The sequence below is a fragment of the Carettochelys insculpta genome, chromosome 13 (assembly GCF_033958435.1).
Source record: "Carettochelys insculpta isolate YL-2023 chromosome 13, ASM3395843v1, whole genome shotgun sequence".
NCBI classification, from domain to species: Eukaryota; Metazoa; Chordata; order Testudines; family Carettochelyidae; genus Carettochelys; species Carettochelys insculpta.
Window position 1 is genome coordinate 4,297,683 of NC_134149.1, and position 16,260 is coordinate 4,313,942.

At 41.8% G+C, this 16,260-nt stretch overlaps 1 protein-coding gene across 1 annotated transcript in view; it reads right to left on the reverse strand.

The window, feature by feature from the left end:
• Nucleotides 1–16,260, reverse strand: part of GPC4 (glypican 4) — a 122,809-nt gene that overhangs the window by 61,875 nt on the left and 44,674 nt on the right. Inside the window, exon 2 of the mRNA XM_075007739.1 lies at nucleotides 1,299–1,457. Within this exon, the coding sequence (XP_074863840.1) occupies nucleotides 1,299–1,457 (159 nt within the window). The remainder of the gene's footprint in view (nucleotides 1–1,298; nucleotides 1,458–16,260) is intronic.

A 16,260-nucleotide genomic window follows, 5' to 3' on the forward strand; every position in this document is an offset into this window, starting at 1 on the left:
TGACGTAAGAAAATTTTTTCAGTAAATAATTTGAGTTTTTCTTGATCAAGCCAACTAATCACACTCAACTGCCCATATAGTGTCATGTGGCTAGCATGTCTGACACCGCAGCATTAGAGATATAAGTGTTGGAGACAGAGAATCCATCAGCTCCCTCCCTAGAGGAGTTATCCAAACATTCAGAGCCTTGAAGGAGAGGCACAAGGGACTTTTGCACTCCAACCAGAGAGGGGCTCACCAGTGGCAAGCTCTCTCAAGAGAAAGCTGACACCTAATGAGCCTCATGAGTAGACCGCTCTTAAATTACAAAACTGGTTAAATCAATTAACTGGCATGGCAGCTCTTGGGAGACCAGCAAACTGCACATATCTGAGGCTATTTGGTCCTCTTTTGTGGACTCTTCGATTGACAGAGGACAGTGAACAGTGACATGGCCAGGAATTCTATTTGTGGGCCTTTGTGAAACAGGACTAGCACAGGTATACGCTGATTTGTTTGGTGCGCAAGAGCTTTCTGGCTCTGGATGGCATTGTTTCCATTTGACACGTGGAATGTTGCCTCCCCCCGCCCATTACTTTTAGTGGCCCCAATATATATTGGCCTGAAGAGACACTACGACATATTTCACATGGACAATAATATAAACGACCACTCCCACACAGGAAGGCTCATTCATGGGATTAGCCATTTTGTGTCCATTTCTCAGCAATTTCAGTTCTTCTCCTGCTTTATCAGCTCAAGTTCACATGGTTAAGATGGGTGATTATTCTTCAGACCCTTAGGTTAAAATGTCAGTGGGCATAAAATAAGGACTCAATTCACTTCGCTTGAGAACCACCTCACATGAACCCTGGCCTCCATGTGAAAAGGTACTGTATTTTACTTCCTGCTCTGCTTAGCCTGGGTGACTAATTTCACCTTTTAGTCCTTACCACACTGCACAAGTGTCAGCAATCACGTCGATCAACGCTGAGATTCATGCACATTGTGATTACACATTTTACAAGACTTTTGAAACAAACCTAACTGTGGTCCACGTTGACAGCGGCTTGGGTTTCTTACAAATGAATCAGAAAGAAAGATATATCCCTTTGGGAAACTAACAGCCACAATCAGCAAATATTTTGATTACACTGGTTTGCAAAACAAGCAACATTCTAACCTCACCACCACCACCACCAGTCTTGAGTCAGGAACTTTCCAAGTGAACAGTGAAAGAAACAATGCAAGTACACTGTATAAAAAGGAACACAGAAGTTTTAGCAACATGACATCAAACTTGAAACTCCACTACTCACCATCAAACTTTTTGTAACGGGAACTAAACATTGTCTGCAAATGGCTGCTAAGTTCTACCACCGCATTTCTGAAGTCATGCTTACTCTGCTGACTGTACTTCTCTTCCATCTCCTGAGAACAGCATGTGTAACCTTGTGGACATACTTTCAAATGGTCACCTGAAAAATTAAGAGTAGACAATTCAAGAGTTAAATGAAGAATATTTAAAACAGACACACACGCAAGTTGCTACATAACTGGTTATTTATAGGAGCCATGCACGTGCATCCCAAGCCTAAATTCCTTACTTTGGCAACGAATGGGCTTTGGCATCAATTAAGCATGCAGAATCAAATTCTCATACATGAGAACAGACGTTGCAGAAACACAGCAGTACCCAACAAAGACCCGAATTTTGTCCATTGCCAAGCACGATAAAAAGCCTGTCCTGAGCTAAGAAGTTAATTCTTAGACAATAATTTACATGGAAATGGCCTCTTTATATTGATAGACGTGCCATGAACACTGATTTCTTGGGCTGCACTTCAGCTGCTATTTTCAGTTCTTTCAGTTAAAAAGGCATGCATGCAGCACTGATCACCACTGCCTTTGGGAAGTGTTACTGGACCCCCATCAGGGTCATGACAAGATTTAGTCCTCAGAAGTCAGACTGGTTTTAAAATACAGAGTAATTTGATTAATTGCTTAAGCAAGTGCATTACGTTTCCCACCCCTCCAATTTTGAACAGTTTGCTATCATCACCGTATGTAGTCATGGTGATCCTGTGAAAATTCATAGCTAGAGGTCTGGTCAGTTTTCAGAATTACACACAGTGACCTGTATCACCCTTAGCCTCATTATAAAATTTAAATTGCTTTTTCCTTACTTCATTTTGTTTGCACATAACTCATCCAATCACAAAATGCAACGGATATCTCCGTTTCCAGCAATACTGTTTCTAAACCCTACTGCAAACTTTGATCTTCACCCCCGTGACCAGCTCATGTGTTTTTTGCAGCAATTCAAATAGCTAGTCAACGCTTTTTCAATTATTACAGACACAAATACTTAATACTTAAAGCGTTATTGCTTGCAGTAGAGAAACCGTTTAAAGTCGGCAGAACTTCAGGGACAGATTCCAACAGTCAGATGTTGTCTCATGTGATCAGCAAGTGGAGTGCTTCAAACGTCTACTAACAGCCAAATGTTTTCGGTTAATATCCTTTCAGCCTAGTGAATCCAAATTTTCAAGTGTATCTGAGCGCAGAATTTGGCCCTGCATTATTAGCAGGTAAACATGGCATCCTGACACTTTAAGATGTCATACAGTTCTAGTGGCTCTTCATCTTTTTTTGGACCAAGATACCAGTTTCATATAGTACTCTATCACACCACCTTACACAATGTAAAGGGTGCGGTTATGTTGTGGCCCAAACATGATGCAGTTGAAGCAACCTGGGATGTGGAATCCTGAAGCGTGAGAGTCTCTAGAAAAGGTTGTAGAGGTGATGGGACAAGCCTGTCAGAATGGGAAATTCAGACTTCAAAATCCAGTGGTGTTTTCATTGAACCATGGAAGATGAGGTTTGGAAAAAAACCTCAGGATGTCATTGACACCAACCCCCTGCTCAAAGCAGGGCCAACTCCAACAAACTCATTCCAGCTAGGGCTTTGTCAAGCCATAACTTAAAAACCTTTAAGGATGGAGAGCCCACCACCTCCCTGCAATAAAAGTCACCTTCAGTCTACATTTCAGAGTTCTGATAGCACACTGAAGAGCCACATTGTAACTACCCAGTGTGGATGTTGCAAGCATGTTCTTGAAGTTCTCAGCGTAGCTCACAGCACTTCTGTGGACACCGCTATTCACACCTCACTAGTCCAAATGGCAGGGCAGTTTAGACACAGCCTTGGGGCACTTTCTTCCTGATTTGGGCAAAGATGAAACTTTCTCGTACCAGACTGCCGCTGGGAGCTCGGTACAGGCTGAAGGCAACTTTAAGGATTATCGGAGAGGTTCAGAAAGTCATGTTTATCAAAGACAATCATGCAAGTGTGGCAGCCTATGTGGTCTCCAATATGGACTTCGGATGAAGCATTGTGCTCTCTTTGGTCATAGCTGTTTACAGCAGGGAAAACAGCCCATCTGTAACAGCATTTAAAATGTTAAAATGAATAAATTACATATGCCCAAAGCAGAATGGAGCTGGCACATCCTTGGCCAACACAAGCTCTTCTTCAACGTAGGTTCCTTTTGCCAGCATCTGACAGTGTTTATATGTAATTTATCTAACTACAGAACTGGGGGCAATTTGGGTAACCTTTCCTGCCTGGCGAAGTGAGTTAGTGTCTCGCTATCAGATCATCATAAAAGGCCTTTTTAAATAAATACCATCCTTCGCAATCTCTTTTCCTTTTGCTCTGCAGGGTTTGTTTGCTTGCTTGGGCATGATAAGAGTCCTTGGCCAACAGATAATTCTGCAGCAAACGATCTATTGCGCAACCTCCTCTTCCACGCTTGAATTATGGAAAGCCCAGCGTCTTGTTAGTACAGCAAGTGATGTTGCTAAGCATCAGTTTTCAGGAAACAAATGTCACCAGCCTTATTTAGGAATCTCTCCTCTTCTTGTTTCAATATACAACTTTCACTCATTTGATGGGGCTGTGACTAACTTCCGTAGTAGATATTTCATTAGAGAGAAACAAATTGTGATGCTGAACTACGGTGAAAGACGAGCATGAGCCAAAAGTCTTTACAGACCTGCTCTCACATTTGCAGCTACGGCCCTCCACGTACAGAGACAAAACAGAACAGGTGCTGTGCGGCGGTCACTGTCCTAAAATGATGGCTAGGCATATGCAGGCTTTTCAGATTTCCAAACTCTTTCCTCTTCTCCCCCCACCACTGCCTCCTGCTCTCTCCATAAATTGGACTTGTATATGTATACTACATTTCCAAACAAGGTATAATTTGCTGAAGCAATTCACAAATTTGACCTCTCTTCAAAAGTGCTGGTAGAACTAAAGAAGCCATAACAGGTTGAGTATTGTACTGATTGTGTTAACCTCCAGGTAATCGTATAGTATATCGACAAAAAAGTATTTAACAGGTTAAAACAGCAACAGTGTTATGGAACAGAACAAACACAAATGCTAAGAGCTGTGAATGGGAACTTCTAAATTGATCTAAATGTAGAATACACAAAGAGCATAGTAATGTTAGGTGTTATTTGTAACAGATGCTGCTGTTAGGGCATTCAGACCTCATTAAAAAAAAAACAAACCAAAAAAAAAACAACCCCCACAATTCTTGTGAGAAGTTTTGCCATTCATTTAATCTCCAAGTGTTCAAAATGGTTCAATTTTTCTTCTATTTTACTATGTAGAATCAATCTAGAAGCAGTATTGAAAAAGTTTATCAACATTTTCCATACTGAATTATGGTAAACAAAAATGACAATACCTCTCCAAGATATTTTCAACTGGGAGAAGCAGGGGAAAGTAGCACCAAATTTTTATTTTACAAGTTTTACACTAAAAAAAAAAAAAAAGCCATTTTACAAGTACTGACAAATGCTGATCAGTCCTTATATTCGTTCAATGAAGCACTTTCGGATCCATTTCTATTATAAAATTACAACCATTATAATGCTACTTTTTAAAGTGTCCTTTTCCAGCATCTTATTTGTCATTTTAGAATATCTTGTCAGAAATATTATTCTCTTCAGCACCAGTTGTAATATGAAAATATATTTCTGGGATTGCTTTTATCTCAGACTTGCAAATGGCATTACAACACCACATGCACAAATTTAAATCATCACCATCTTTCATAGGGTTCCTAGAGATTTGATTTATTACTTGGTTCCTTGTTACCAAATCACGCTCCCAGCCTAGACTCAGACAGTCAAAAATGACTGACCAGCAATCTAATTATGGAAGATATTTCTCAGTCATGTCAACACTATGCAATCTTGGCTTATGACCAGATATCAGGTCTGTATGGAGCCTAGGAGATCCCCAAATTAAGTGTTAATGCAGGGGAGGATACCACCTCTTACTCCATAGCACAGAAAAATAATTTGGGATTGGGTGCTGTTTTTCCAAAAACAGTACTATTCTATCCAAGGGGAAATGAGAGTCATTGCAGATTTTGAGCCATTGGTGAAAGGCTGAAAGGCTATTTTAGGATCTCCGTGTTCCAAATTAAATTACATTTTCACCTTCTTGTTTTCTGCTGCCTCAAGGGGCCCCCAGATCTAAAGCATGTGGGAGAAATGTTATTCAGATGCATTGCAGTTAAATCAACCATTAAAAGATAGGATATACGCTTTCCTTCTTGAAATAAAGGGTTGCAAATAAAGTTTCAGTTGGACATTCAGCTGTAGCACATACTCATACAAATTAATTTCCAGGGAAAGAAAGGTAGCGGTGATAAATCATACGTCTACAAAAGGTGGTTTTCCTGGAAGACAATACAATGCACATGTATACGTCCCATGCCAATCAGTGCTAAAAAGCCACATTTGTGGCTATGAAACAACACTTTGGTAGATTGGCCACTGAAAACAATGAATTGGTAAACAAAAGGCATCAGATACAGCTAAAATTAAATTAGCTAAAATGGCTGTTGCATGCAGTGTACTTAAAACATGAAGCCGGAAAAAGCTATAGGCAGAAGTAATCCATATACAGAGCGGACTCATCAGAGGTAGGTACAGAAGCAGAGCTGAGGAGAGACCCTGGTGGGAGCTGGCTGAGGGCCCAGAAGGGACGGGGCCTCAGGCTAGTCTCCTCCCACTAGCCTTTCAGCACCGCCCTGGCTGCAGGGCATGCATTACTGAGGGTTCAGGCAGGGATTTAAACGGCCCAGGGCTTCAGTTGCCTCCACTGCTGAGGCGGCAGTGGCTGGAACCTTGGGGACCTTTAAAACTGCCAAGCCCGTTGAGCCCCAGGGCAAAAGGCCCCCTTCCCCCCGCCAATGAGCCCTGTAGAGGAGATTTAAGTACAACTCAGATGAGCAATCACATATGATGGGAGGAATTAAAATGGTTGCTTCATGAAATCAAAATTAACGAATAAGAACAGCTTCTGCATGCACTTATAACTATAAAAAATGGACAACTATATGTACAATGCCTGTTTAGACTCAAGTTAGCAGTGACAGCATATATTATGGCTGAAGCACACTCTGCAGCAGTCCATTCCAAGTTAACACTCACCAGACCAGACCTATGCAAGAGAGCATGTGTGATGCCTTTTTAAGTTAAACCTCTTTGATTTTTCTTTTTTATTTTATTTTTATCATCCTGTAGTATGTCTCCTGCACTCACACAGCTCTGCAGTGGCTTCCATTCAAGTTAAACGTCCCAAGCAATGCATTTAAATGCCTTATGATCACCACTTTGGTTAACTGTATTGCTAAATCAATTTCAGAAAAAAATGTAGTGAGGCTACACGATGGAAAATAGTCACAACACATTTGCTCTGCAGCTACCATCACATGGACTTTTTATATACATTTGCAATATGGAATTGCTTGCCTCTGACATATCCGTCTATATGATGGTCTGGAATGGCTAACGAAGCCTTCCTTGGGGGCTAATTAGCAACATCTCTCTCTAAAATGTGTATTTTTGTAATACTCAGGTTAAAAGGGTCAAGTGCCAGAGTTTTGTATACTGCCTGTTCTTGCACCCAGGAGAAAATTCAGAAAATGAAAGTCAAATAAATGTAGGCTTTAGAGAATGACAAGAGTACCATATTAGGTTAATGTTATGATGGGGTGTTAGAAAACTAGTTCCTTCAATGTAATTAACTTGCTACAGAAACTCGAAAAAAGGCAGTTTTCCTAAGAAGGGCTCCTCTCACCACAGCCTGGCTCGACAGCCTGGCCTGCCCTCCAGACCACCCTACTTGTTATTTCCAGTCTGGTTTTTGACTCTGGGAAGGGTGCTGTGGGGCTCTGCAGCTGGACAGATCTCCCATTTGAAACAGCCGCCCCAGGCAAGTAGTGCTAGTACGTCAAACCCAAAGCGCTGCCTGTCTCTCTCCCCTAACACAAGCTTTCCAAATCTCTTTAGGCTGCACACCCCTTTCCAAGTAAGATAATCTGTGACATACTCCCAGTTATCAGGGGGAGCACATCCTCCAGCTCCCATTTCTGCCAGGTTTACAGAGGTTCTCGCACTGTCACAGAATACTGCAACTGAAAGGAACCTCAAGAGGTCATCAGCTTCAGTCTCCTGCACTAATGGCAGGAACAAGCATCATCCAGACCATCCTGACAGGTATTTGTCTAAACTACCTTTAACTATCTTCAGCGATGGAGATTCCACAACCTGCCTAAGCAATTTATTCCAGTTCTTAACCACACTGACAGGAAATTTTTCCTAATATCCAACCTAAAATTCCCTTGGTACAATTTAAGCCATTGCTTCTTGTCCCATCCTCGGAGGTTAAACAATGTTTCTCCTTCCTCCTTTTAACCACCTTTTACAAACTTAAAAGCTGCTATGTCCCCTCTGAGTCATGTCTTTCCCAGACCAAACAAATCCAGTTCCTTCAATATTCCCTCACAGGCCATGTTTTTTAGACCTATAATCATTTTTGTTGTTCTTCTCTGGACCTTCTCCAATTTCTTTCCTGAAACATGGAGCCCATAACTGGACACAATACTCCATCTGAGGCCTAACAAGTGCAGAGTAGAACAGAAGAATGACTTCTCATGTCTTGCTTGCCATTGATACATCCCAAAACAATGTTTGCTTTGACTCCAAAACTTCCAGTACTAGCTGTTTATCTACTAAAGGACATCGTTACCAATCCATTGATTTTTATCCACTGAATTACTGTTAATTTCTTGAACACAGATATGCCATTATCTCTTTCTTCAGATAGTTTTCTTCAGATAGTTCAGAAAGTTTCAGATAGTACATAACTTTCAGAGAGATAAAGTAAACCTCGCCCCCCAGATATGTGCAATTTCAACTTGAGTTTAACATGTGTTAACGCAAGTCAAAATCCCCTCCCCAGCTCCTGGCTCCAGCCGACAGACAGCCGCAGCAGCGCACCTTCTCAGGCGCTCTGGGAGTCAGGAAACTGACCAGTTTTGGTGCGCTGTTAAGTTTCCTGACTCCCCCCCGACTTGTGCAAAATTTGAGGTACATGGGGGGCGTCTACTGTAGCTGTGTTAGTCTGTTTCAGCAAAAAACAACAAGTCTGTAGTACCTTAAAGACTAACAAATTTATTAAATCTGAAGAAGTGGGGCTGTCCCACGAAAGCACATCACCTAATATATCATTTTGTTAGTTTTTAAAGTGCTACATGACTGCTGGTTTGTTTTGTTAGAATGCAGACTAAAATGGTAATCTCCCGGTTACTAAGTTTATTAGGTGGTAAGCTAAGCCCTAATAAATAGTACAAATAAATCCAAACACAATAGGTGCCACAAGATACACCTCAGGAGACATCTAAGCTTCTCCTCCTTTGCTTTTCTGTTCTGCAAGACCAGGTCAGCAAGCTATTTATGCATGTGCATAAGCTTAAGCTATTGACTTTAACAGGACTAATTTCCATGGTTAAAATCAGGCCTCTGTTTAAAAAACTTTGCTGAATCAGGGCTCAGCTCTGTGCTCTCCAGATGACTGTGCTCTTGTTCAGCTATTTGCACATGCCAACTGGCTTAGTAAATGCCTACAAAGAGTCAGCTTGCAAAGCTCAAAGGGACCTGTTATTAGATGGGATTTGGAAAAGAAGATGCAATCCCCACTTCTCTCAGGAACTCAGCAGAAGCAGCTCTTAAGCAGTGCACCCATGCTGAGATCTAATTACATTTGCATGATATGCTAATAAGTTCACTCCACAGAAGGGCCTGCACAAGCTTAAGAGGGCAAATTAGCGACCTAACAAAGAAACACTCTGCTCTGATTATTTTCCTCCTTCCCCCTTCTTGTTCGTCCCCTTGGTGAGCATCCCCTTTGTTCCCTCCCGGACTCTCTCTCTCTCTCTGGGCCGTATTCCAGGCTGTCCTTGAAAAGCAGAGTCACCCTTTTGTGCATCAAATGATCGCCACGTCATCAGATAAAATTCTTCCTTGGCACTCAGCCCCACTTGGTGCTCTCCAGCTCAAAGGTTCCAAGCAGAGGCACCCGGCGAACGACCTGGTTGGCATTTCAGTCCAACGCCATCCCGCTTTCTTCCCTCTGTTCAGAACATTTTGCGGCCACTCGAGGACAGTCGTGGGCAACCTGCACGCAAGTGGCAGCTCACCACTGATTCTTCCAGACCTGATAAGCACTGGTCAGCTGAGAGGTAAGCTGAACTCACAGCTCTCCATTGCCAATGAGACACCTACACTCCCAGCTCAACCCCGATGACTGGTGGTTCATACCAGCTGGCGATCTGTCCCTCCATTCTAGAGTTTGTCTCATTTTACTGTCAGCTCCCAAACTCTTCCCTTCCCTACTTCCTAGCTATCAGTAGTTGTTACGACAGAATACAACATGTGCATTTCTTTCAGGGAGTTTACCATTAGGATTATTCACCAAATCATTGGTTTATTGGGGCCTTTACTCCCCGCCCAATTTTTTTTTTTTAAACAAAATGCTTCCTATAAGACGCCCCAGTCAATTAGTACTGTTCCTTGTATTTGCTTGTTTGCTTTATTAATGTGTGAGCCACTAGCTTGTACCATTTCGTATTTTGCTTATTAATCAAAATACTTTTCATTTCTTTTCGCTGATCACCCAGCTGACACATGACAATTCCCCAGACGCACTAAAGCCAGTAATACTGGAAGGACTTTCTGCAGCCATGCCAGACAGTTAAAACATACCCTTTGATGCTGAAACCAAAAGGCCTTGCACCCTTGCTTAGCAATGGTGAACTACTGTCAGGTATGCTTTACTGCAACTGTCAACACAGCTGCTAATTTACCTTGGAGACCTGAAGAACTGCAGAGGATACAATGCTCCAATGACATATCTGCTGCCATCACAACACCTAATCCTAATTATTTCCGTGGTGCACACCTACAGCTACTAAAAATATCCTAGGAGACCAAGGTCTGCTGGCTTTTATTTTTCTACATGGCTCTGTTGACAGCCTTTAGCCCAGGAATTTACCACCAGGAGGTCAGGGAACGAGAGATTTATAACTATGTGTCTGTTGAGCCAAACGCACATGAGGAGCCTAAATTCTGTTCTGGTCAGAGGAATTTCAAACAGAGAAAATCCTGCCTGGCCACTTGTCGAAAGCCAGATTCCCACTGCGAAGTTCATTTTATATCCCCCAGCTCTTAGCCCTGCCAACACACCTGTGTGAGAGCACCCACGCCACCTATGCCATGGAAGTCAGTGCTGGCCACTTGAGCAGGATGAAGTTAGGTTTACAAGAAAAGGCCCTTTCGTAAGAGGCAAACTAGTAGGAAATTTACCCTGTTCTGCAGCTCAGTTCTCCAGTGCACCAACAACCAGGGAAAATTTGGCCCCTGCATCAATGTCAGCCTTCATCACCACCGATTAATACTGCACAGGGTTCTCCTGCCATCTGCATTCTCAGCTATGAAGGGTCCATAGAGCTCTTGGCCTGACTTTGAAACTCATGGCAAAAGATGTCCCAGGGAACCCACATGAGGCATGGCTTAAGCCCCAGCTAAGTTCAGAAGGTGCATTGACAGCGAGCTAACATAACACTGACATTTAAAAAAAAAAAAAAAAAAAAAAAAAAAAAAGGTGAGGGGGCAAGCCTGGCAATTAGAAGCCAGTGTATCTAATTTCAGGCTCAGGCAAATTGGCTGAAACTACAGTAAAGAATACAGTTTGAGCCTCTCTTATCCGGGACCTGATCAGTGCCAAATGAGAGAACTTGCTGGATCACAGGAGGTCAACGTTGTCTGCAAAAAAGATCAGGGTCGGTCATCTGGAGTTCAATTTCACACATCTGGGAGGGATGCATGAAACTGACTTCTCAGTGGTCACAGTCTACCCCTGTACTCCTCGCAAGACACAAGTAGTAACAGAGGTTGATGACAGAAACTCTCCCATTGACCATCTTCAGTAAGAATGGCAAGTAAGCTGAGCCCAGATACGTCAACCTAGCTACACAGTTGCCACAGCTAGAAACACGTAGCTACAGCCAATTTACTCTGCCTAATGTAGACATAGGCTTAGAAGATATTTAAAGGTAAGTAAGAGCTAAACAACAGCACAGAACTGGAACAAACTTTATGGGACCCTGGGAAACTTGGCCAAACCCATGCTAAATAGTCATCCAGCTAACTAAAATTAAGCCAGATTATGGATGTTGTCGGACAAGAGATTGCCGAATTAGAGATGTTCAACCTGCAGAACTATCTGACACGCAGAAGAACGTGATTTGTTGAGGGAAAAGTCAGCACCAGTGTTGCCAGTAAGCAGGGAGTGTAGACAGCCACCCAGGAGAAATTTAGGTGCCACCCTGCTGATTAGCAGAACACCCACAGCTGGAAGTATGTGTTTCTATTGATGTGCACATCCACACATGACAGGTTACAAAATACAGATGGGAAAAGTTAGAGGGAACATTGGTCAACATGTCTTTTGTAATAAAACGTTGACTCACCATATACTGGAATTTTTTTTAAGGGAGTCAACAAGCATGTGGACAAGAATGATTCAGGGGATACAATGTGCTTGGAGTTTCCAAAAGCCTTTCACAAGGTCCCTTACCACCTGCTTTCAACCCAAAGTAGGCAATCATGGGATAGGAGAGAAGGTCCTCCCATGGATCACTAACCAGCTAAAAGAGAGTAGACAAAAAAGTAGGAATAAATTATCAGTTTTCAGAGTGCAGAGAAGTAAAGAGTGGGGTCCTGCGAGGGTTTGTACGAGGACCTGTGCTGTTCAACATACTCATAAATGATCTGGAAAAGAATGCGGGGGTGGAGGGGGAGAGAAAGTGATGTGGCAAAATGTACAGATGAAACAAACTTTCTCTAATCCTTAATTCCCATGCAGACTGCAAAGAGTTACAAAAGGGATCTTATAACACTGGGTGGTCGGGCAACAAAATGGCAGATGAAATTCAGTGTTGAGAAATGTGAAATAATACACAGGAAAACATAATCCTAATTATACTTACAAAATAACGAGGCCCAAATTACCTGTCACCACTCGAGAAAGATCTCGGAGCTAATCATGGATAGTTCTCCAAAAACATCCACTCAGTATTCAGACAGTCAGAAAAAGCTAACAAATGTTAGCAACTACTAAGAAAGGGATAGAAATAAGACAGAAAATATCCTAGTCTGACTATATAAACCTGTGACATGCTCACATTTTGGGCTTGTCTACTCTGGCAGGTTTGGGTTGGGCAGGACCTTGTTTCCTGGAAAAATAAAAATCTTTGTATCCAAATGGTAAAGCTTGTTAGTCTGAAATTAAATGGCATTTAACTCAAAACAGTAATTCTACCAAAACGAATGACTTTAGCTGACCCCTCACCTTTTAATTTTTATACTGACTCAGTGTGTAGTAAGCAGAGATAAATATTGCCTCCAGGAAAGTATCCCATCATTTCTCTTATTTGAAAATTGGGCTCTCTAGTGTGAACGCTCAATTTCGAAACACTCTTGCAGCAAGAACACTGCTTTCAGAGATAACTTACTTTGACAACAGAACGTCAAAATAAGTTATTTCTGGAAAACCCTGCAGTGTAGACAATCTTTCTGAACACTGCATACATCTCTAATCAGCTCATCTCAATAAATGACATACTAGAATGGGGAAAATTAGTGAGAAGAGCAAAAAAAAATCACTAGGGCAAGGACAGGTTGCACACAAGGAAAGATTTACAAAGGCCAGCACTGATCAGATTAGAAAAGACGCAGCTAAGGAGCGATATGGCACAGGTCCATACAAAACATGAACGTTGTGTAGAAAACAAATAGAGAAGTGTTACTTTCCCCCTCACATAAACACAAGAACCAGGGGTCCCCCAGGGAAATTAACAGGCAGTGGGTTTAAAACTAACATAAGGGCTGTGTCTACACTTGGCCAAAGTTTCGAAAGGGCCATGCTAACAGCCAAATCAGAGGATACTACTGAGGCACTGTAATGAATATGCAGCGCCTCGTTAGCATGCTGCCAGCCACAGCACTTCAAGAGTGATCAGCTGATAGGAATAAGGGGATTTTGACATTTGCGGGGTCCTTTCGAAAACAGCCCCATGTAGACGAGCAGCACGCAATCGAAACGTGGCACTTTCGAAGTGCTGCACCAAGCAGCATGCTAATGAGGCTCTGAATATTCGTTTCAGCACCTCATTAGTATCCTCTGATTTGGCCATTAGCATGGTCCTTTCAAAATCTTGGCCAAGCGAAGACACAGCCAAGGAGGAGCTTCTTTATACCACACACAGTAACCTATGTTGCCTAGGGATGTTGTGCTGGCCCAAAGTGTGTTCAAAAAAGTTCATGGTCCAGCAAAGGCTTTCAGCCCAAACCCCCAGACGATGGGGTTGCATCCCTGAATGTCCTTAAACCTCTGACTGCCAGACGCTGGGACTGGAGATGGATCACAAACTGCCTCTTCTGTTCATTCCTGCCTATTTGGCACTGGCCACTGTTGGAAGCTAAACAAACCATCTATCTGGTCCAGACAGGCCATTCTTTGGTCCGAAACTTACACTCATTACAAGAATCAATGCCTGTCTTTGAGGAGGACCTTAAATTAAGGACATTCCATCAATCCTGACTTTCATCTGGATGCAACAGGTCTGGGTGTTATCCTACTGCCTATCAGTCCCTGAAAACAGCAACAGCAAGAATCTAGCGCATTTCTCTGCCCACTTTGGGGTAGCACTTCTGGGGGTATTTTATTTGTTACAGGGTTTTGTTAATTTTTTTTTCCTTTTTCTAAGATGTTATGGTAGTATTCCAGCAAACATCAAAAAGCAACAGACAGAGAGCCAGAGTCCCATTAAAGTCGATTATAAATTTCCCATTGATTTCAGTGGGGCCAGGGTTTCACCCCAAGCAAGGAAAGATTTTGGAAAGTTTGACCTATAAAGCCAGGAGCAGGAGAATCAACGTGGTTTTTAATCAAAAGGTTACGGTCTGGGGCTTTTTTTGAGTTCTACTTCCAAATCCAAACCTTTGATTTGTCACTACCAGACAGACCATTATACTCCCCTGTCCCACTGAGAGCCTCTCTTTTAAGTAACACTGCGGCTGAATGAAATCTGCCACTGAGCAGGGGCAACCTTCCACAGAAGAGGTGCAAACAGAAATCAGACATATAATATCCAGGTTAATTTGGGCTTCATTCCTGACATGACTAACTTAGCGTTAGGAAAAGGAGCATTCAAATTAACATATTACTAATGACTGAGAAAAGTAGAAAACCTACCAAAAACCAGTACTTAAAGATCTGTTTAAGCCAAGCTAAAGGAGAATTCAAGCAAAATTGTAACCGCAATCCAGCACACTTAATCAAAGTGCTTGGACTGAGAAAATTACAAGCTACCACCACCTTGGTTTTGCAGAACTCGTCATCAATCATTGTCAAAATGAGTTAGCACCCTATTTCCTGGTGAGAATAGCTATTTAGTTTGACAGTTTGAAATCAAAGACCCAATATGCATGGCACTTTATTCTTCAACTTGGCAAGAACTTACATCTTGAAAGATTGTTACACAGTACTAGGAAAAACAGAAACCTATTTTTAAAAGCTCTACTTGATTTCAGATTTAAGTTTAAATGTTTCAACATAAACCACCTGCATTTATTTTTATATTAATTGTTGTGTTCTGCATATGAAATGATAAATGACAATGTCAGTAGGATAAGGATACAGAGCTCTCATTATCTTTGGAAGTTTTTAGAAGACCTGGCATAGTAAAAACCTACATACCTGGAGAAGTACTGTCCGTTTTATGTTTTCTCAGCACAACAATAATTTCCTTTACAAGCAGCACACAATACTGCGAGATCTTACACTTTTGATAAATACATGACGATAACGTGCTCTTTCATTTCAATACAGATGATATTGACTCAGTTAGTGGAACGCCAAATGTAAACCAGAGAAGGGATAGCAGTTCATTCCTGATAACATCAAAAGAGATAGCTGGACAGTACACAAAGACCCGAACATACAAATAGAAAAACAGAAAAGTTAATACTAGGTTATCAGAAGTCTGAACATCCTCCGTCTGTTATGTTAGCTGTGACATTAAAACAATATTCTGCATTGTGTAACTAAAAGTGTATTCCTCATCCCATTTATGACTTGATCAGAATATTGTTAACTGCCCCTGTAATCTATAAAGTGAAATCTACACTGTCAAGCGACAATCTACAGAATGACAGTTATGACCCTATCACTGCTGAATCACAAGCATCAAAGAGTTTTCATAATGCACCTACGAAAACAATCTAACCCAGGATATGTCCGGGAATGGACAATTCATATAAAAAATTTGTGCTGGATTTCATTCATTTCCCATGTACAGTGGATGGAGACAGAGCTCACAACATGAGTTACGTGCCCAGGATTATTTTGGGAGGCAGGAGCATTTCTGTTCTCCCATGAGCTACTTGCTAGTGGAAGTTTAGTGTGAAAATGGAAGACAAGATGTTGGTCAGTAAATCTGGCAGCACGTCAAAGAATGTCTCCAAAATGCCTGCAGACCATACAGAATGGTTTCTCCACACGACATTATTACTCAGCAGGTATTCCTGACGAGCTGTTCCTGAGCAACTCCGTGTGCAGACACACTGCAGAATAAGTTTGCCTTGTTCCTGCTTGGTTTATAACCTGCTTTGAAAATGGAGTAAGCTAAACAGAAATAAGGCTCTCATTACATAATAAGAGTCTGCACAAGCAGTTATTCAGGAATTGCTACTCTACTTTAAATTTGGCTTTCTATTTTAATCTCAATTAATTTTCAAAAGTGTAGATGAGCCCTAAATCAGATAAAGGCAATACTTAGTTGTAAA